Consider the following 21624-nt stretch of genomic DNA (forward strand, 5'->3'; position numbering starts at 1 on the left):
CTCTGGGTGCCCAAAAGGGAATTGTCTTGGAGACTCTACTGCAACAGTCACATAAGATCTAGAACAGAAATTGAGGCAAAATACACACATTCTTATTTTAAGAATTAAAGAAGTAAAAACAACCCAGGACTAGTCCCATGAGAATCCAAGGTTAGATGGATATGTCATCTTCATATCCTCTTTAGAGAAATGTCTCTTGATGTCTACTGTACACTTATAATTTGGATTGTTTGTTTTTTAATGTTGAGTTTTGAGAGGTTTTCTTAAAAGAAAAACCTTCTTAGAGAGTGAAGTAGGGAGAGAAAGAGAAAAACTGATGTGAGAGCTGAAGATTGATATATACAATATATAACATTCTCACTTGTACTCATCCTTTGTCTTTCTTTTTTTTAAAAAAATATTTTAGAGAGATGAAGGAAGGGAGAGAGTGAGAGTGAAAGAGAAACATCAATTTGTCATTTCACTTGTTTATACATTCATTGGTTGATTCTTGCATGTGCCTTGACCAGGGATGAAACCAGCAATTTGGTTTTTGAGGATGATGCTCTAACCAGCTGAACTACCTAGGGTCTCATCTCTTGTCTTTTTTAACAGTCATCTTTCTAATAGGTGTGAGGTGATATTTCATTGTGGTTTTTTGTGTGTGTTTTTTTGTTTTTAAATATATTTTATTGATTTTTTACAGAGAGGAAGAGAGAGAGGTAGAGAGCTAGACACATCGATGAGAAAGAAACATCGACTAGTTGCCTCTTGTACACCCCCTACCAGGGATGTGTCCGCAACCAAGGTACATGCCCTTGACCGGAATGGAACCCAGGACCTTTCAGTCCACAGACCTACACTCTACCACTGATCCAAACCGGTTTTGGCTCATTGTGGTTTTCATTTGCATTTCCCTGATGATTAGTGAAGAGCATTTTTTACATACTTGTTGCAAAAATGTATGTCTTTTGTATGTCTTTGCAAAAATGTATGTCTTTGCAAAAATGTCTGTCTATTCAGCTCCTCTGCCCATTTTTAAAAGCAGATTATTTTTTTTTGTTTATTTTTTTGTTTTGTTTATTTTTATCAAATTGTATAAGTTTCTTATCTAATAAATTAAATGTTTGCCCCTTACCTAATCTATTGTTTAAAAATATTCTCTCCCACTTTATACATTTTTTTTCATTTTGTTTATTGTTTCTTTTGCTGTACGGAATCATTTTATTTTGACGTAGTCCAACTTGTTTATTTTTGCTTTTGTTGCTTGTGTTTTTGGTGAGATAGTCAAGAGATTACTGCCAATAACAATGTCGGAAGTTTTTCTCCTTTGTTTTCTTTTTCAAGTTTCACAAATTCAGACCTTCCATTTTAGTTTTTAATACATTTTGTGTTATTTTGTGTGTGTATGGTATAAGATAAAGGTTTAATTTTGTTCTTTCGCATGTGGTTATCCAATTTTCCAGCACCATTTGTTGAAGAGACTATCCTTTCCATATTGTGTATTCTTGGCTTCCTTGTCTATGATCAGTTGACTATATATATATGTGTGTGTGTGTGTGTGTGTGTGTGTGTGTGTGTGTGTTTGTGTTTATTTCTGGGATCTCTATTCTGTTCTAGTGATCTCTAAGTTTGTCTCTATGCCAGTATTGTACTGTGTTTTTTAAGACTTTATCTTTTTAGAGCAGTTTTATGTTCACGGCAAAATTAAAATGACAGTGCAGAGATTTCTCATAAACTCCCTACTGCTACACGGCCATGTATACGCTCCTCCATTTTCAGCATCCCCTACTAGGTTGGATCAATTGTTGCAATAGATGAGCCTACATTGACACACCAACATCACCCAAAATCATAGCTTATATTAGGATGCATTCTTTTTTTAAAAAAATATATTTTTTTGATTTTTTTACAGAGAGAAAGAGAGAGGGATAGAGAGTTAGAAACATCGATGAGAGAGAATCATCAATCAGCTGTCTTTTGCACACCTGCTACTGGGAATGTGCCCGCAACCAAGGTATATGCCCTTGACTGGAATTGAACCTGGGACCTTTCAGTCTGCAGGCCAACGCTCTATCCACCGAACCAAACCGGTTTCGGCAGGATGCACTCTTGTTACATATTCTATGGGTTTGCACAGATGTATAATGGCATGTATTCATCATTATAATATATAGAGTAGGTTTACTGCCCTCAAATTCCTCTGTGCTCTATTTAGTAATCCCTATTCCCACTCCCTCACAATCCCTGATAACCATTGATTATTATACAGTCTCCATAGTTTTGTCTTTTCCCATAGTTGGAGTATTACAGTATGTAGCCTTTTTAGCTTGGCTTCTGTTACTTAGTAACATCCATTTAAGTTTCCTTGATATCTTTTTATGGCTTGATAGCTCCTTTATTTATGGCACTGAATAATATTTCATTGTTTGGATGTACTGCAAGTTATTCATTATTCTGCTAAAGGACATCTTGGTTGCTTCCATATTTTGGCAAATATGAATAATGCTGTTATAAACATCTGTGTGTAGGTTTTTGTGTGGACATAAATTTTTAACTTCTTTGGGTAAATACCCAGGAACATGGTTTCTGGATTATATAATAAGAGTTTGTTAAGTTTTGTTTTCTTCCCAAGTCACTGGTCTATTGAGATTTTTAGATTCTTCCTGATTGAGTTTTGGAAGGTTGTATTTTTCTAGGAATATGTCCATTTCCTCCAGGTTGTTCAATTTGTTGGAATAGAGTTGTTCGTAGTATTTTGTAACAATCCTTTGTATTTTGGTGGGGTCTGTTGTTATTTCACCTCTTTCGTTTCTGATTTTGTTTATGTGAGTCCTCTCTCTTTGTTTCTTGGTTAGCCTGGCTAGAGGTTCATCTATCTTGTTTATCCTTTCAAAGAACCAGCTCTTGGTTTTGTTGATCTTATGTATTGTTTCTTTGGTCTCTATGTCGTTTATCTCCGCTCTGATTTTTGTTATTTCCTTCCTTCTGCTTACACTGGGCTTTACTTGTTGCTCTTTTTCTAGTTTTTTTGCAATAGGCTTGTAGGGATATGAACTTCCCTCTCAAAACTGCTTTTGCAGTGTCCCATAGATTTTGGATTGTTGTGTTTTCATTGTCATTTGTTTCCAGGATGTATTTAATTTCTTCCTTGATTTCTCTAGTAACCCAGTCCTTGTTTAATAGCATGCTGTTTAGTCTCCATGTGTTGATTTCTGTGGATTATTTTTATTGTAGTTAATTTCCAGTTTTATGCCACTATGATTCTAGAAGATGCTTGATATGATTTCTATCTTGAATTTGAAGAGACTTTGCCTATGTCCCAACATGTAGTCTATCTTTGAAAATGACCCATGTGCACTTGAGAAGAATGTATATTCTGTGGCTTTGGGGTGGAATATTCTGAAGATGTCAATTAATTCCATCTGGTCTAGTGAGTTATTTAGGATTGATATTTCTTTGCTGATTTTTTGTTTAGGTGATTTGTCCAAAGGTGTCAGTGGTATATTAAAATCTCCTACTATGATTGTATTGCTATTAATCTCTCCCTTAATGTCCTCCAGCAGTTTTTGTTTTTTGTTTTATTTTTATGTATTTGGGTGCTTCCATATTGGGTGCATATATGTTTACCAGGGTTATTTCTTCTTGTTGAATTGCTCCCTTTAGTATTATGAAGTGGCCTTCATTATCTCTTGTTATGTCGTTCACTTTGAGGTCTAATTTGTCAGATATAAGTATTGCTACCCCAGCTTTTTTTTCATTTCCATTCTCCTGGAAAACCTTTTTCCATCCCTTCACCCTCAGTCTGTGTGCATCTTTTTTTCTGAGGTGGGTTTCTTGTAGACAACAGATGTATGGGTCTTGTTTTCTTATCCAATCCGTTACCCTATGTCTTTTGATTGGAGCATTTAATCCATTTACATTTAAGGTTATTATTGATAGGTACACATTTCACGCCATTTTTATTCTATACCCGTGTTCCTTCTTCACTTCCTATTTCTTTAATTTTACAGTAGACCCTTCAGCATTTCTTGCATTGCTGGTTTGGTGGAGATAAATTCCCTTAGTCTGTTTTTGTGTGTGGAACTCCTAATTTCACCTTCAATTTTGATTGATAGCCTTGCTGGATACAGTATTCTTGGATTCAGACCCTTCCTTTGCATGACTTTGTATATTTTATCTCATTCCCTTCTGGCCTGATAAGTTTCTGTGGAGAAATCAGTTGCTAGTCTGATGGGGGTTCCTTTATATGTAACTTTCTGTCTCTCTCTGGCTGCTTTTAAAATTCTTTTTTTTGTCGTTGGTGTTTGCCAGTTTAATTACCGTATAATGTGCCTTGGGGTTTGTCTTCTGGGATTCATTTTGCTTGGGACTCTGCGAGCATCTTGGATTTGTGTGGGTTTTTTCTTCTTTAACTCAGGAAAGTTTTCTGTCATTATTTCTTGAAATACGTTTTCCATGTCTTCCTCAGTTTCCTTTCCTTCTGGAACCCCTATTATTCTAATATTGTTTTGTTTTGTATTGTCCCAAAGTTCCCTTAGACTCTCCTCCTGCTTTTTAATTTTTTTCCCCAGAAGCTGCTATAATTGGGTATTTTTTTCCATCTTGTCTTCTAGCTCACTGATGTGGTCCTCTGCTTCTTCTAGTCTACTCTTGTTGCTTTCTATTTAGTTCTTTACAGTAGCGATGTCATTTTTCATTTCTTCTTGGTTCTTCTTCATTTCCTCTTGGTTCTTACTCATATTGTCAAATTTGTCTTCCATTCTTTTTAGCCATCTTATGATCATTACTTTGAATTCTTGCTCTGGTAGGTTGCTTGTCTCTAACTCATTTACTTCCTTTTCTAGTGATGCCTGCTTTCCTTTCATATGCAGGCTGTTTCTTTGTCTCCCCATGATCTCTCTTTTTAGGATATATGGTTGTATAGTTCTCTCTCTCCTGCTTTTATTTAAAAGCATGAAATACAACACAACCAGGTACAACACACAAGGCACTGAATAGAAATGTGTTTGCGATATTAATAACCTCCAATAAAGGTGACTAGAACCCAGCAAACAAAAACATATAATCAAACAAAAAGAAGAGGCAAATCAATCTTATAAAAAAAAGCATACAACTTCAATATAGTTAACATTCAACATACAACTACAAAGAGATAGAGAGAAAGACTTTTTTTTTTTTGTTTGTTTGTTTGTTTTTTTAGGACAGCAACGAGGGAGGTGTGAATGGGCTTGGAGCAGGGGATTGGAAATTAGATATACACAAGTTGGGTGAAATTTTAGGAAGGTGTAAACAGAAAGAATGGGGAAAATCTAGAGCAGAAAAGGGTTAAGATAAACAGGGCACCAAAAGAAAAGGTTGGGAGGAGAGTGAAGGCATAAAGGTAGGGTTGAGATAGAATAAAGTGTTGGAGAAAGAAAGATAAATATAGACTGTAGAACAATATTCCCGAAATAATAAAAAAAAATAAAAAATAAAAAAATAAAAATAATAAAAATAAACAAAAGAAAATATGATAAAAAAGGTAAAATAGTAGTAGTAATAATGTTAATTACATATACAATGTAATAATTAAAAAGGGTAAAATCAAGCGAGGAAAAAGAGAAAAAATAGTTTCTTGAGTAAATGTTACAAATAATGAAAACATAAATAAAAAACAAAAATTAAAAAAAAATTTTTAAAAATTTAAAAAATTTAAATACAATTTGCAGTAATGAAGGTCATTCGCTTCCTCTATTGTTGTAATCCAGTCCTGATTTTTAAGCAGTTCTTGCTTTGATTTTATTATACTAGGGTCAATTTGTGAATTAACCTCTGGGTGGCAGTGTTTCTAGGTTGACTTCCCAGGCTCTAGCTTCTTCAGCTATTTTTCCCCCCTCTCTGTGGCACTGATCTATGGAGGAGGGGAGGGGGCAGAATTACAGGAGATTAAAGTTGGCAGATTATGAGCCAACTGTAATCTCCTGTAATTCTCTGATATCCAAATGTGTTGCTCCTCAGATATCTCCCCTATTAGGAGCCCTGTCCACTTTCACAGGTGACACCCGCCCATCAGCTGGGGCCTCTACTTGTAATCACCGCCCCTGTCCTCCAGCTTCCGTGCCCCCTGTGCACGCAGGCTTTGTCTTCTCCGCGAGCATTCACTCACACTCTCACCCTCTTTTCACCGTGTGGTGGGGCACTCCTGTGAGTCCAAGTGTGCGAGCTGCCTTGGGTCAGCGCTCTGTGGGTCACAGCTGCTTGGTGGTCGCTACGGCTGTGGATATTCAGGCCTCTGACAAGATCCAATCTTCCTCTTAAGATGGCGAGATTTCCCCATCCAAGCCCATAGGTAGCTCCGGGAAGGGACCTTGCCCCGCGTGGGTGCTTCCCTGTGAGGGACACCCTTGTCAGCGGCCCCCCAGCAGTTTCTTCTGGTGTTCAGCTGTCTCTTGGCTTGCTAATAAACACTCACAGCACGAGACTGTCAGCTGCTCTCTCTTTCTGCTTCGAGACAAGGCTCAGAATCCACCTATTCTTCCTCCATTTTGTAGAACCTGCAGAGTAAGAAACACAAACTAATGTCACATGAAGTTGTGTTAATTCTTTCAAATTAGAGAGTAGATAGCTTGGGTAGCAGGTAGAACAAGAATAAGATTGACAGGGTTTTTCATCCTGGTAACCGAATAGTCTACCCTCTTGAATTTTTCAGAAAGTTTGAGGAGGATAGGTGTTAATTCTTCTTAATTACTGTGTATGTAGGCAGCAAAGCTTACTGAATATCCTATCTAATAAAGAGGGAATATGCTAATTAACCCTCATGCTGTCACAAAGATGGCAGTGCCCACAGCCAATAAGGAGGGAATATGCTAATTGACTCCACACTCTCAAAGGTGGCGGTGCCCACAGCCACAAGATGGCAGTGACAGTCCCCTCAGTCCCCAGCCGCCCAGAGCCAGCCTGAGGCACAGGCAAGCCTAGGATGGTGGCTGCCCAGCCGCCAAGGGCTGCCCGAGGCTCAGGTAACCAGGGCCAGCCAAGGTTTCCACTTCTGGCAGTGGCAGCAGCAGAGGTGAAATGAGGGTATCCCCTTCCCCTGATCACTGGGTTGGCTCCTGCCCCTGAGGGCTCCAGGACTGTGAGAGGGGGCAGGCCGGGTTGAGGGATCCCCTGCTCCAGTGCGTGAATTTTCATGCACCAGGCCTCTAGTAATCATATAATGAGCTTGTATAATAGCTAACATTTTGATTAATCACCCAGTGCTATGCACTATATATTGATAGTACTTTACATGGAACAGCTCAGTCATAATAACAAAGACATAAAGGAAGTCCCATTATCGGTCTATTTTATATATGTACAGACCAGAAAGTCAGACTCTTACCTCATCAGCCTGGCTCCAGAGACTTTTGTGCTTTACCCCCACAACATAATACCTCGGTCTGTGTGCTATCAGAAAAAAAGAACAAAGCTAAGTTATCTCAAGGAAGAAAGCGCTAAGTGAAGGAGGGTTTCCTCACAGCCTTAGGTGTGGCAAAGAGATCTGATCTGTTCTCTGTAAGGCCTGGCAGATCAGAGATTATTGAGAGGCTGGTTGCCCTGGACAGTGAATGCTATGGGCAGAGCTGCACAGTTATGGAAGCCCTTTTAAATGCAATCAGATTTGTAGAAATCCAGGAATTCAGGACCGTCTCTCAGTTCTGTCTGCGCCATTGTTCCCACAGGGTCACTACCTTCATCACTGATACTTCCCTGAGATCCATACTTGCAGAAGTTTAAAGTGCTCTCACCTGTGTCTTCACATTTTATTTTAATAAAGGTTACTTTATTTTCTTGTATACTAGCTTTTCAACAATGCAGTCTTTCTGAAAATTTCTTACACAAATCACTTCAATGCTGGTATAAGATCTTAAATTAGTTAAGGTGATGATATTCTCTCTACAGTTATACTATGGTTTATAGCTTCAATCTTATCCAAGCATAGCCTATAGAAACACTGTATTAAATTATATGAATTATTCATGGATTTTGAATTCATGGCAATTTTCAAGTGATTAAATTCTAATTGTGAACTTTTTTTTCTAGTACAGTAGAATTCATTGACTAGAAACTGATGATAGAAGATGCTTTATATATAGAGAAGCATGAATTCATAAAACTTGAATCATCTTAAGAATTTTTTATATCTCTTTCAGGTTTATGACCCTTTACAAACTTTCATGGATACAGTGTAATGCAGTATGTGACCTGTGAGAAGGAGGGGGAGAGAGGGAGAGAGAATGAATTACAAATCACTTTCTTCCATTTAACAAACACTTGTTGGGTGCCTGTTTCATAAAAGACATAAGACATGTATATAACATACTGCCCACTCACAGGACTATTTTAGTCATTTAGAATAAGTGACAATTGGTATCAAACCCCACCTCATCTTTGAGTGTATCTTGTGGATTACATAGATCTTTTTTTTTTAAAATATATTTTATTGATATTTTACAGAGAGGAAGAGAGAAGGATAGAGAGAAACATTGATGAGAGAGAATCACTGATCAGCTGCCTCTTGCGGGGGATGTGCCCACATCCAAGGTACATGCCCTTGACTGGAATCAAACTCGGGACCTTTCAGTCCTCAGGCTAACACTCTATCCACTGAGCCAAACCAGTTTCGACAGATCTTGATAGTCTTTTGTTATTCAAGTCTAGACAATTAATTCTTCTCAATTACTATGTATGTAGTACACTGACTAAAAGACCTCCTCATGTTAAACCACTCTAATTACCTACACTGGAAAAAGACCTTCTCCAAAAGAACTTTTGAGGTGATGGAGATTATGGTGATGTTTTTATGAGTGGATATTTATCTCCGAATTCCTCATGTAGAATACCTTAAATATGTTCAGGGTTTTTATTATTTTTTTTATTTATTTTTTATACATCTCATATCTCAATAAAGCTTTTTTTTAAAAAGAAAAATACCAGATGCAAAATTCTGCCCCAATGGAATTCTCCATTGTTCCTCAGGGAGCCGGGTTGGGCAAGGAGGAGATGTTGGAAGGAGGCTGCAGGGTCCTGTAGAGACTCGACCTCCAAGTGGCTAGTCTGAGTTTTTTCCGAGGCATTTTCTTGGGTTTTGGAATCAAAGGCAAGCAAATTTTTCTCACTGCATTTCTGAGTAGAATTGTAAATGTTATGTTTACTAAGCAGTGAGATGAGACAAGAAACCATGCTGAGGTCACATGGGATGTTCAGTCTTCTCAGAGTTGAATTGCCACCTTTCCCTACTAAGCGTTTCTGTCACTCATGGCTCCAGTGCATTCAGGGCCACCAGAAATAATTTATTATCTAGCATCTGGTTTGAATAAACCACAGATTTATTTTTAGTCTCTGAAGGCTCTAGGCAGGAGATGCAAACAGCAGCTTTCCCTAGGTAGGACTGGCTGTAACGGGACCCCTTCTCTTTTGCATCCTCAGGTTCTGATGGGGATCTCTAAGGATGCCCAGTGGAGCATCTCTTCTCTCAGTCTCCTCACTGGTCCAGTGATAGTGGAGAGAAAGGATTCTGTCCTGAATTCCCCTCTTCTTACTAGGAGATAAAGCAAGAACATCAGGATTAAAAATATATATATTTTTTAAATTTTATCTTACTGATTTTAGAGAGAGAGGAAAGGAGAGGGGGTAAAGAGAGAAACATCAATATGAAAATCATCAATTGGCTTTATGCCTTGGCTGGGGTTCCAACCCACAACCCAGGAATGTGTCTGAATGGGAATCGAACTGGTGACCTTTTGGTGAATGGTACAACACTCAACCAATTGATCCACACAGGCCAGGTCAGGATTTTTTTGGAGAGGAGTTTTAATTGTGAACATTTGAGGAACATCTCTGACCCCACAATACATTGACTTCCACAATATATTTCCCACATTGAGTTGCTCCTCCTCAGGCTCTGCGCTCTTGGAGGGTGACATTTTTGTTGTGTTAACCTCTGAGTTCTAAGCATCATATGCTCAGCACACCTTTATTGAATGAATCAACAATACACTCATCTTTGTGCACACACACATGCTTTCCTTTGGCTCTCAAACAACCCCATAGTATAATCATCTGTTTTCCAGAGGGGGAAACTGAGGCTGAGAGAGGGTTAGCAATTTTCCAGAGTGGGGACTCAACTCTAGATCTTTGACACCAAAGCCTGGTTCTTGCCATGCAGCACATTGACGCTAGGCGTTTCACATCACCACATAACATACCAGCCAGTTAGCCACTGAAAGAGCCGGAAGTCATAAACATCGCCCCACTGGACCCACCCAGGAAGAGAAGCTGCCTGGTGTTCAGTCCCACAGCAGGGGTTTGGAGGAGCGTGAGCATTTCAGGCCCGGAGACCTCGCCTTCAGAACATTCCCAAGGACCTCGTTCACCAATTTTTACTCCTTATCAACTAGTTTCAGGGTGGTAGCTTTTAAAACTTCATATAAAAACACATTTAGTGCCCCATGTCTGCCCTTAATAGTTCGCTGTGGGGCAGAGGGAAATAGGGCACTAGTTGTTTTGTTTGTTTTGTTTCAAAGATCTAGGGATTGCAAAGGGATAAATGAAAGCTGGAGAAACTGAGAGTGGCAAAAATATTTGGAAAGTTGCAATGTTCAAAACATGGCAAAGTTGTCCTGAAGTGTCTCTGGTTCACAGTTAAGGTAACGCAGGTTTGGTGGTGGGTCTTAGGGCCTCCTTAGGCTGGAGAGTGTGCTGAGTGTAGGGTCGGCAAATGCCTATTTTTATTGAGTGCATAGCTAAAAATGCTTTATGCATGTTTAAATGGCTGAAAAGTCAAAAGACTATTTCATGACATGTAAAATTATATGAAGTTCATGTTTCAGTGTCTGTAAATAAAAGTTAACCACTTCTCTCAATGTTAGCTTTACAGACACAGGGCACTCTGCCACATGGCACCCTGCACAGTGAAAGGTCCCCCAGAACTGATCCTCAGAAAGCTTGGGGAGACTGTTTAGCTGCTTGCAGGGGCGATCCCAAGGCCTGGCATGAGCTTCTGTGCAGCCCTTCTCCCACCCGAAATTGGCCAAGTTTGTCTTCAGCCCTCAGTACCTTCCCACTTTCCATCCCAGACCCCCTTGGTGTGGCCCGGCACCCACAGCTTCTGTGTGGAATGCTGCCATTTCCTACCTGGACCTCCTGGGCCACATTCTAGGCTCCAAAATGCTCCCATCCCCTTCCCCCAACAGTAACTTTTAAAAAAATATTTTTAAATTAATTTCTTTATTGGTTAAGGAATCACATATTTGTCCTCAGCCCCACATTCCAAACCTCCCCCCCACACTCATGCCCCCACTGCCCTATTGCCCTTGACCACTGGTTAGGCTCATATGTGTGCACATAAGTCCTTTGGTTGATCTCTCCCTTTTATCCCCACCCTCCCTTTGAGGTCCAACAGTCTGACCCATGGCTCTTTATCTCTGGGTCTGTTCTTGTTCATCTGTCTATGTTGTTCACCATTTCCCCCAGATGAGTGAGATCATGTCCTACTGGAAATATACTTATAAGAATAAAAAACGAGACAAGTAATAATCGTTATGCTGAAAGGCATATGAATCAGTCTGTAGTGAGCTTCTTTCTGGACCACCAGTTCTTTTGAGACCCAATTTCAATGTCAAACAGTTCCTTATGTGTACATGTCAGCAATGATATTTCAGTTCTGGATGATGCGCCAACAGTAACTTCTAACCATGTAACATGTTACATCCCCCCAACCCCAAGACCCTGGAGATGAACATTTTCTTCCATTTTCTACCTCTTATACAAAGGCAACTCTGGCCCAGTCTTGAGAAGGAGTCCAGAGGGCTCCCCGATCCTTCAAACAGCGAGGTTGGCTCCCCAGCTGTTTAATCCTTCCTGCTTCTCCCACAAACCAGCCTTTCTGATGTCAGAAACTTCCACTCCTTCCCCCTCTCCTCTCAGGATTCCCCTTCTCTCCAGAGGGAGGAGGGAAACGGGAGTGGGATGGGAGGCTTCCTCTCCAGCATCTCTCTCTCCCTTCCCTTCCTGCCACGATTGCTTCTGCTTTCTGCTGTCCCCTCCAAACTCACGTCTTGATTGATTGAACTTATAGTTTCTTTTCCTTTCTTCAGTAGATATTTTTTTGTTATAGGACCTCAAAACAAAGAATTTCTGAGACTAAGAAAAGAGAATTTCTGCAGAAAAGCAGGAGCCAGAGCGGAATTTAGCAGGCACTGAATTATTAGAAGGGGAAGATTGTGTTGGGCTGTAGGACAACCTGGTGGCTCTCCAATCTCTCTCCTTAGCTCTGCCTTGGCCACTGGACTTGTCTTCATTGTCGAGGACGCCACCAGGTTTGAGGCTCCAGCCTTGTACTGGGTCTTCCCGGTTGGGATCCCACAGCAAGCAAATCCCCTTAGCTGTTCACATGTCCAGTGTTACTTTGTGGGTAAAGGAATCCTTCACACCATAACTTTCAACCTTTCTCAGGATGGGGTGTCATGTACAGTTTGCAAAACAGATCCTTTAGGACTTCATATTTCTGTCTAAAGCCAGCCAATTTGAAGGCAGAGTATACCGGTTTGCTCCTGAAGTTTAGGTGGATTTTACAGGGGGGAAAAAAGAAGGAAGGAAAAACAGAGGGAAAGGAGGGGAAGGGGGAGGGAAGGAGAAAGCAAACAAGCAAGCAAGCAAGGAAGGAAGAAAAGATGAAAGAAAGGAAAGAAGGAATGAACGAAGGAAAGAAGGAAGGATTGGAGAGAACTTCATTTTGTTGATGGTACTGCAACATAAAGCATTGATAAGATGTCACATCCTTGAAGCTCTCATTAGATCTCTGCCGTCCCTGGCTCTTGCAAATAATGAGGGAATATTTTTTCACAATAAGCATGTAGAGGGATTATGCAGTATTTATCTTGGCATGGTTCATATTAAAGATGTGGTGACTTTTAAATCAATCTTCTGTTTTTCTCTGTGATTCATTAGAGCACTCTTGGTGAGCATGTATGCATATATTATTTGGAAAAAAACCTATTTTTAGGAATCAGAATGAAACCTCAAAATCTAATTTGTCTTATAAAAACTCTACCAACTTCAGTCACAAAAATAAGTATCACACAGGAAAGCTATCAAAATAGTGTGTTTTCATAAATATTTTTCTTTCCAGTTAAATAAGTCCTAAGACTCTCTGAAATATGTATTTAAGAGTAGGAATTTGGGTATTAGTCTATGCCAATGACCTTACATTTTCATTTAGGAGCTACTTAAGCTTAGCACAATCAATAGCATTCTTTTTACATTTTCCTGAGTAGTTCTGATTTTAAAAGCAGCCAAGTACAAGAAAATCCCAAATCCTACCCTTCATATTGCAAGGTACCTGGTGGTAGGTGTCTTATTTTGTGAACAGCCCTTGGAGGCCATGCTGAAGGCTGACAGTGAAGAGTCCTGTTCCCAGACAGCCACTCCCAAGGAACCTGGCCTTGCCCCACCAGCTACTTAAGGTGACCCAGAACTGGTAAAGCCAGAGGCACTGGTGTCACATGTGTGTCACAGAGTCAGGAGCAAAGCAAAATAGACTTTCCTTAACTCTGGCCTCTTTCTATGTTCTTTCTGCTTCCCGTACAATTCACCTTTTTTTCTTCATTCTTTCCTCTCTTCTCACGTTGTCCCCTATTATTTCGAAAAATAAAGTATTGGTTTGACCACCCACATATCTACCTGCCACCCTGTATTTCACCTTTATCTCTAAACAACCGCTTGAGATTATTTTCATCACCTTTACTGGAAACTCCTGTAATCTGAATGTCACTTATCACTCTCCTAATAGTACCCATGCCCTCCTTTTAGTCAAGTCCCAAGTCTTTTACTTCACTCTTCATTGTCCTTGAAACTTCTACAGCACTTGATAGTTTTGGCCGGTCTTTCTTCCCTGGAACCCCTTTCTCTGGAGGTGTTCTGATTTCCTCTTCCATGGAGTACTTACTATGCTTGTCACCTGCCCTCCTCTTTCTTAACTGTGCGTTAGTAAAGTGCCTCAAGCAGGGTGACCAGACCAATATAGCCTTGAGAATGAAAGGGTGCTCAGTGATAATAGGCACACACAAAGATCATCCCAGGCAGTCACCCTCTTCTTAAGGCTCAAGGGAGGAGAAAGCTGAGAAGAATTCAGGGCAGGATCCGAATGAGCACAGATCAAGGAGCTTTCACAAGTCTTTCTTAGAGTTGGATAGCCACTTCTGAGAATCCAGAGTTAAAAATTGAGCTTCACACATATGAGAGTGTTCATTTACCTAGGAGGAGTGTCAGAGCAGGATTAGGGAAGAAAAAAAAAAGGGTGGGGAAGAGTGATGTAGGTGAGGAAAGGGCAGGGCTGGTTGGAGCAGGTCTTGTGGGTTTCAGTCACAGTGTCTGTCCTTACAGGTGAAGGTGAACTCGGTGCTGAAGCCATTTCTCAGCCCATGAAGCTCTTCTCAGCCCAGGATTGCCCAAGGTCAGCAGCAGCGAGTGGCCAGCAGGGTAGGCGGCCATGATGAGTTTGCATAAAACATTCCAGAAACTGTAGGCATCAAAGACATTGGACATGGAAAGAAATAGAGCAATTGCATTGAAAATGTAGAGAATGAGAAAGTAGCTGATAGCTCTGATGTCCCCCAAGTGGGCCTCCATGCTAGGGTCCCTGGAGCCAGTGGCATTGCTTTCCATTTGCAGGGTGTGCCTCTTGAGAGAGGTGATCAGCAGGGTGGCCACCAGGATAAACATGATGAGAGGAATGAAGATCCCCAGGTTATAGAGAAGAACCAGGTTGACCACGTTGGTCTCAGCAAAGTACATCTTCTCCATGGTGTTGCTGGATGGGATAGGAATGGAACTGTTCACATACACATTGAAGACGTCTTTAGATAAGGGGAAGCTGAAGCACAAGGAGATGAGCAGCGACAGTCTCAGAAGCCAGGGCATCAGCACTGTGATTTTCCTCTTCATCTTGACGAACAGAGGGTGAGTGAAGTTTGCAATTTTAAGACAGTAGAGGATGGTGAGCCATGCAGCGAACCAGAGGTTGGAGTAGTTCAGAAACAGGACGATGACTTTGAAAGGTGTGTACTCCCTGTTTTGGTTGTAAGTGGCCCAGAATAGTAGGCTGAGCACATTCTCCAGCATCATCCAAACCTGCAGCAAGAACCTGGAGAAGCTCAGCATCAGCACAATGTAGTCCCCCATGGGGAGTCTTTTGTGTCTGGCCCACTCAGCCCCGGGGATGGCCGTGATGAAGCCATTCTCAACTATGCCGGCGAGGCCCTCGATTCCGGAGACCACCAAGATGAAGACCACTTTGAACCTGGATATGTCATTATCCGTGTAATCCATGTTCACCGTCATCATTCCCTTTGGCCCTGACTTTCAGGTTTCCTTGCCAAGAACTGGTACCTGCTCCACGATCTTCTGACCCTCACTCAATGTGATTGTAATTTTTTTCCCTCAGTTAATAGTTCTTTCTAATTTTTCTTCATTTGCTTGTCACATGACTGCAGGTTAGAGGCATGACATGCAAATGAGGAGAGGCTCTGGTTACTGGCTGTGTCCATTTTTCATAACGATCCATTTGTCTTGGGCTTTCAGGCCTCACTGGAAAGACTGAGACAGGCTTTTGGCCCCAGCATCTTCGAACCTTATTTACTTTAAGCTCATGTTCACCTGACAGGGCAGAGTCCCAGGTGAGGAGCCTTAGTGCTCCCTTGGCCTTTTTACTTGTCTCATAAGACATGTTTATTACCTGCCCAAACTGGATGGCATTTGGGCTCATTAGAGCCAAGAAAGACTCCTGTCACATTTTCATTGTTGGTGTGTATGTCACCAATTATAATTTACTAGTATCCACATCACATCACATCACATCACATCACATCACATCACATCACATCACATCACATCACATCACTATTTGAACTCAGAATCAGGTGGAGGCAGCCTGGGCAGGCTTCAGAGTGTTCTGAACATGGTATTGAAGTTGGGAAATGTGATAAAATACTGTAACATGAAATTTGATTCCCTACATTACTCTGGCTATGAAACAGGGTGAACTCGATGCTTAAAAAATATATAGGTACCCAAGACTCATTCCTGAGGTAGTAAATCAGAATCTGAGCCAGAGCCCAGGCATGCTGCATTTTTATGTAGCCAGGATTGAGAGCAAGTCTCAGCTAGGGTTCAATGAGTCCTGGCCACACCTATTCTGCAGTGAAGTTTTACCTCCTACTGTCAAATGTTGGATAGCATTAGTACACTAGTGCTCATTATATTTTTTATTGGGCAGCATTTAATTTAGATTACATATATGCAGGAAAAAAAATATGTCTTCTCTTGGAAATGATTTGGCCACATGGGGTCTACTGGGTGAAGCGGTTGCAGTGGGATGGTGACTGCTCATCTAAACCCAGACGTGTATGCAAGCACTTTCCAGTTTGTCACGGTGTCCGCACATTCCTGTGTCTTCTTGTCCCTGTGCCTTGTGCCAGTGTGAGTGCCCTATTATAGTTTTTGTTTTTATAACATAAATAGAAGGATGATAAAAATATATTTTCCCACCCCACATTCATTTTCTTTCAAACAAGGAAGTCAGATTTATTTTTATTTATTTTAAATTTATTGTCTAAAGTTTTACATATGCAGATTTATTTTTGTTATAAAGTTGTCTTGTATTATTCAATAATACTAATATAAAAATAGCACCAGACAAAGCAAAATCAAGAAAGCATTGTATAGAGTAAGGAAAGTTCATGTGGACCCGAAGACTTGACATTTGATGATAGTTCTCATCTTCGGTAACTTCTCTTATTTCTGCCGCTATAAAATTATTTATTTATTGTTAATCTTTACCCAAGGGTATTTCCCCATTGATTTTTTAAAATTCTTTATTGCTTAAAGTATTACATAAGTCTCCTTTTTTGCCCATTGACCTTTCCCCAGCCTCGCCACCCATCAGCACATGCCCTCATCCCCTTACTGTCTGTGTCCATTGGTTATGCTCATATGCATGCATACAAGTCCTTTGGTTCGTCTTTTGAGAGTGGAAGGGAGGGTGAGAGACAGTGAGAGAAACATCAATATGAGAGACACATCAATTTGTTGCCTCTTGCACACATCCCTACCAGGGCTGGGGATTGAGCCTGCAACCATGGTATGTGCCTTTGACCAGAATTGAACCTGAGACCCTTTGGGTTCGTGGGCTGACACTAGATGAGCAAAGCTGGCTAAGGTTAAACCATTTCATATTTAAGTGAGAAAAATATCTGCCTGGGATGTCCAATTCATCGCAAGTCATAAAAGAGTGTCTATTGAATGTAGGGGAAATTGTGTCCTGGAGAGATATACGGTAAACACGTGCAAATAGAAGTGTGACCAGAAATACTGTCGCTCGGTGTCCTGGAAATATGGCTAGGAAATGAAAGATAGATTTTGTGTGAAATGTTTTCAACACTGCGACATTTGCTACTGCAGCTGATGAGGGTACGATTTAGTAACATTTAGATATAAGCCCTATAGTCACTGTGACTTTGAGAATCTTTATATGGCTGAAAATATTTTAGGCAGTGTGCCCACCACAGGCACACACCAGGAAGCAATTGCGAAATTAAAGTTTGTAATAGAGGAAAGGTTTGGACCATTTAACAGGGAGTGATGATACTGAGATATATAGTGCTAATTTTGGACTTGTGATAAAAGTGAAGTTCCATGTGGCAAGTTATGTAAGGACACAGACCTCACATCCACTCATCTGTGCCACTCAGCAGAAATTGCTTTCCTGCTAGACATTAAAAATGGAACACGTCTTGGACAGAGAGTCACCATCTGTAAGCTGGCTCTCCTCCTGGTGCTTGGGCCACAAACAATACAGCATTCACTCACTGCGCATAGTTCTGGGGACTGAAGCAGATACAATACAGCATTCACTCACTGCGCACAGGTAGGGGCTTAGTCACAGCTGAAAGCTAAGGAGAGCTGCCGAACTGTTGAAGGGAACTCATTTACATCACCCCAGGAAAAACTCTCTGCTTATGCAAAAGCAGCAAAGATTGTTACCACGCAGTTGGCCTTTTGAGTGGACACTGGATAGTTCCCTGAAAAGGTGCCCACCAGTAGTTATAAAACATTATAGAGAAAGTTTTCTATTTGGTCCTTCTTTCTGCTTAGAATTGGTTTCTAGAAATTGAACATGTTGGAAATTGCATGGTAATGAAAACCGACTTCCCAAACAGCTTATTGATTTCCACCTCTGTGAAGACAACCTCCCACTGCTCAGGACTGCATTATCAATTCTACCTACAGGGAGACATGTGGTCCACGGTGTGATTCAGGACAGAACACTTAGTATAGGGACATTGGGATGTCAGAGAGTCGTGCAAGGACTTTCAAAAATCTTTAAAAATCATGTTGAAAATGCCTATACTTTTGAACAGCTACTTTTCATGATTAAACCAAGGAAAACTAAATATCATTCCTAGTCAAAGGCTCCCTGTCAAGGCTGAATTCTAAGTTCAAGCAAACTTGCCACAAGATTTAAAAAAAAAAAATTTCTTTATGTTACTTTATTTTCCCCCCATCATCACTTATACCCTCTATGCTCTTTCCCACCTCTACTCCCCTTTCTCCCTGCAGTCACCACACTGTTGTCCATGAGTTCTCTCTGTTTTCATTTTCCTCCCTCCCTCCATCTCCTCAAACACCCCTATCCCCAAAAAGAGCTGTCTGCCTGCTTTCTATGAGTCTGTCTCTATTCTGTTTATTAGTGCAGTTTGTTCATTATATTCCTCATATCAGTGAGATTTCATAGTACTTGTCTTTCTCCAACTGGCTTATTTTGCTGAGCATAATGTTCTTAGGTCCATCTATGCTATAGCAAAGGGTAAATTTTTCTTCCTTTTTATAGCTGAGTGCCATTTCATTGTTGACACAATATTTAACAATGATATTTGTTTTTAACAATGTTGATACCAAAGAAAAAGGTGCAGATTTCTGGTTCCAAGAAAAAAAATTAAAAATTGTAAAAGCAAGTGTTAAAAGTAAAATATTTTAATTTTTATCTTTCCCCCCCCCCCAATTTTGAAGTCAAGATACAATCTACAATCACCGATATCATACACACTATGCATTATATAGTGCGATGGCAAACAAGTTCAGAAAAATAAAGTTTGATTATTTTCCTGCCACATTAATCCACAGACATTTGTGTCCCTGGCTTCTGTAGACCCTGGAGTTTTTATTTTTCAAAGACCTCTTTAATCTTTAATGCGTGTCATGTCTTGTGTGGACAATGTGATGGCTCCAAAGCTTAGTTGACTGTTTTACCACCAGATGGCGCCTGAGTCCTTCTTGAACAAATCAAGCAATTACTCAATGTCCACTAGTGGGCGGGCATGCCTGTTCTTTCTAAGTATGAGCCTGGAGAAAACCTTTGAAAAACCTCTATTTTAGGCAGTTGGCTAGAAGTTTCACCTGCCCACTTTTAGGAAGAGGTCTGAATCTTCATACTCATTGTCAGAGTCATTCCAGACAGTTTTCATGAGAACTTTTTCTTCTTTTGGGAGAGTATAATTAACAGATAGGTTAATATTAATTTTTGAAAGATAAATTGCAAATAAAAACTATATTACTTAAATAGACTAATTTGAGTTGACTAAAAAGCCTTTTCTAAAGAATCTGAAACATCAGAATAATAGGATCCTAGTTCCGCAGGTGACCTGAGAGCTCACCATCAGCGAATAAGGCCTTGGAATCTGCAGAGAGCTAGCTGCCTAAGGCCACACACCTGTGGGGCCGTTATGGGAACATCAATAATGCATCTTGGATAGTCCCTTTAACTTGCTTGGGATTTCTATTCAAGTTCTCTGCCGGTTCTCTTTATTTCCATCACCACGTCTCCTCTGCTTCCAACACACCCGCCTCATTCAGACCCTTGTGATTGCATTGAATCCACTTGGATAATCCAGGCTCATCTTCCCATTGAAAAGCCTAAACTGCATCACGTGTGCAAAGTCCCTTTTACCTTCGAAGGTGATGTGTTCACAGGTTCCCCACATTAGGATGAGGACATCTCCTCAGACATCCTTCCGCCCACCACAATCAGTATCTGGGCACGTGCCATGCCGAGGGCACGGAGCAGCCAGATGCACCAGCACTGGTAAAGTCATAGCCTGTGCTTTCTACTTCCTTCTCCCCCTGCATCCTCCCAGTACCTGGAAGCAGCTGAGCAAGAGGGAAAGGAGGCTGAGAAAAACAGAGCTCACCCACCCAACCTTCCCCGTCGCTGGAAGCGGTGTGGAGCTGAGGGGCTCAGTTCCAGCTGGAGAGAGGACAGGCCTTGAAATTAGATGGTAGGTAATGGTTTTGATCACAAAAGGACTGAGCTTTTTCCTTTTACTAGTAACTGAAAAGTATGCTGTGTTAACTCCTAACACGTTTGGAAAGCCATGCTCTATGTCAGGGGTCTTCAAACTATGGCCTGCGGGCCACATGCAGCCCGCAGAGGAGTCTGATCCTGCCCGCCAGGTTTTTTGGGCAGTGAGCGCAGCCGAGGTGTTACAGTAGGAATTAATAGTTCATATAGTCCGGCCCTCCAGCTCTCTGAGGGACCGTGATCTGGCCCCCACTTTAAAGAGTTTGAAGACCCCTGCTCTATCTGTATGGTTGCTTATGGCTGGTGAAAGGAACTCCTCAATCGGGAGACTGAAGGCAATGTTGGGGAGAAAGCCATCCCACGTGGTCCCTCATAGGATCAAACTCATTGAATGAACCTGGTACAAGTAAATCCTATTCACTGCACAAACTGGAAATCCCCTTTCCCTAGATGGGTTAGGTGGCTGAGTGTTGAGCCCACTCTACCAGGAGGCCACAAGCTGGGGGGGCCTTGGATGCCCATGGCTCTCCTATGAACACTGGATGATTCTTCTTTCATTTAAAAATTTTTTGGGAAAAAGTACAGAAAGGAGAGAAGAGAGTGGGAGAAAGGTGGAAAGGCCTGGACTGATAACTATGGATACGCCCATCGGGACCAACTGGTGGACAACATTTCAAATCTGTGCTGGCAGGAAGAGTGGGGCGCGGGGCCACCACAGGAGGGAGGCTCAGTGGTGTCTCAGAAACTCTGAATCACACTTCCTATGCTTCCCATCATGTGAACGTCTGGCCTGCCTGAACCCTCAAACTGTAACCAGGAAACTTCCATGAGCTTCCTGAGGACAACAATTAGATGTCTAAACCCAAGTTTCTCCCCAATGGCTGGGCGAGCCTGCTTCCTTCACTCCTGGGACCAGGAATACTGAGAGCAGGCCCCGGCCCCGCACAAGCCTGAAAACGGTGAGTGGTAATCATCAGGCCAAAACTAAAAATATTACCTATAGCTTTTATTACATGTGATGTGTAATTATAATGTCCATGTAACAATAATGACAAACATGTTCTATTAACAGTTCTTCTCCAAAGACAGACCTAATGGTTTGGGGCGAGGAATAACTTTTGGAGGGAGAATTTGGAGCACCGAAAATGGATGTGTGTTTTGTGCAGGTAGTGAGACGTTGGTATGTGTGTTTGAACAGAGAGGGTGAGTCAAGATAAGGTGCAGCAGATACTGAGCATAACGCAAAGAAACAAGATGGATGTTTTGTG

General features: G+C 41.1%; 1 protein-coding gene across 1 annotated transcript; it reads right to left on the minus strand.

Moving 5' to 3' along the window:
* Positions 1-14379: 14379 nt before the first annotated feature.
* Positions 14380-15345, minus strand: LOC311628925 (taste receptor type 2 member 40-like; the record flags this gene model as incomplete). The annotated part of the gene is made up of 1 exon (XM_084896544.1): positions 14380-15345. One exon carries the CDS (start codon positions 15343-15345, stop codon positions 14380-14382), a length of 966 nt encoding a protein of 321 aa, XP_084752670.1.
* Between the last annotated feature and the right edge of the window lie 6279 nt (positions 15346-21624).

This window comes from Pipistrellus hanaki (genome assembly GCF_964339955.1).
Source record: "Pipistrellus hanaki genome assembly, chromosome: 10".
In the NCBI taxonomy this organism is placed as follows: domain Eukaryota; kingdom Metazoa; phylum Chordata; class Mammalia; order Chiroptera; family Vespertilionidae; genus Pipistrellus; species Pipistrellus hanaki.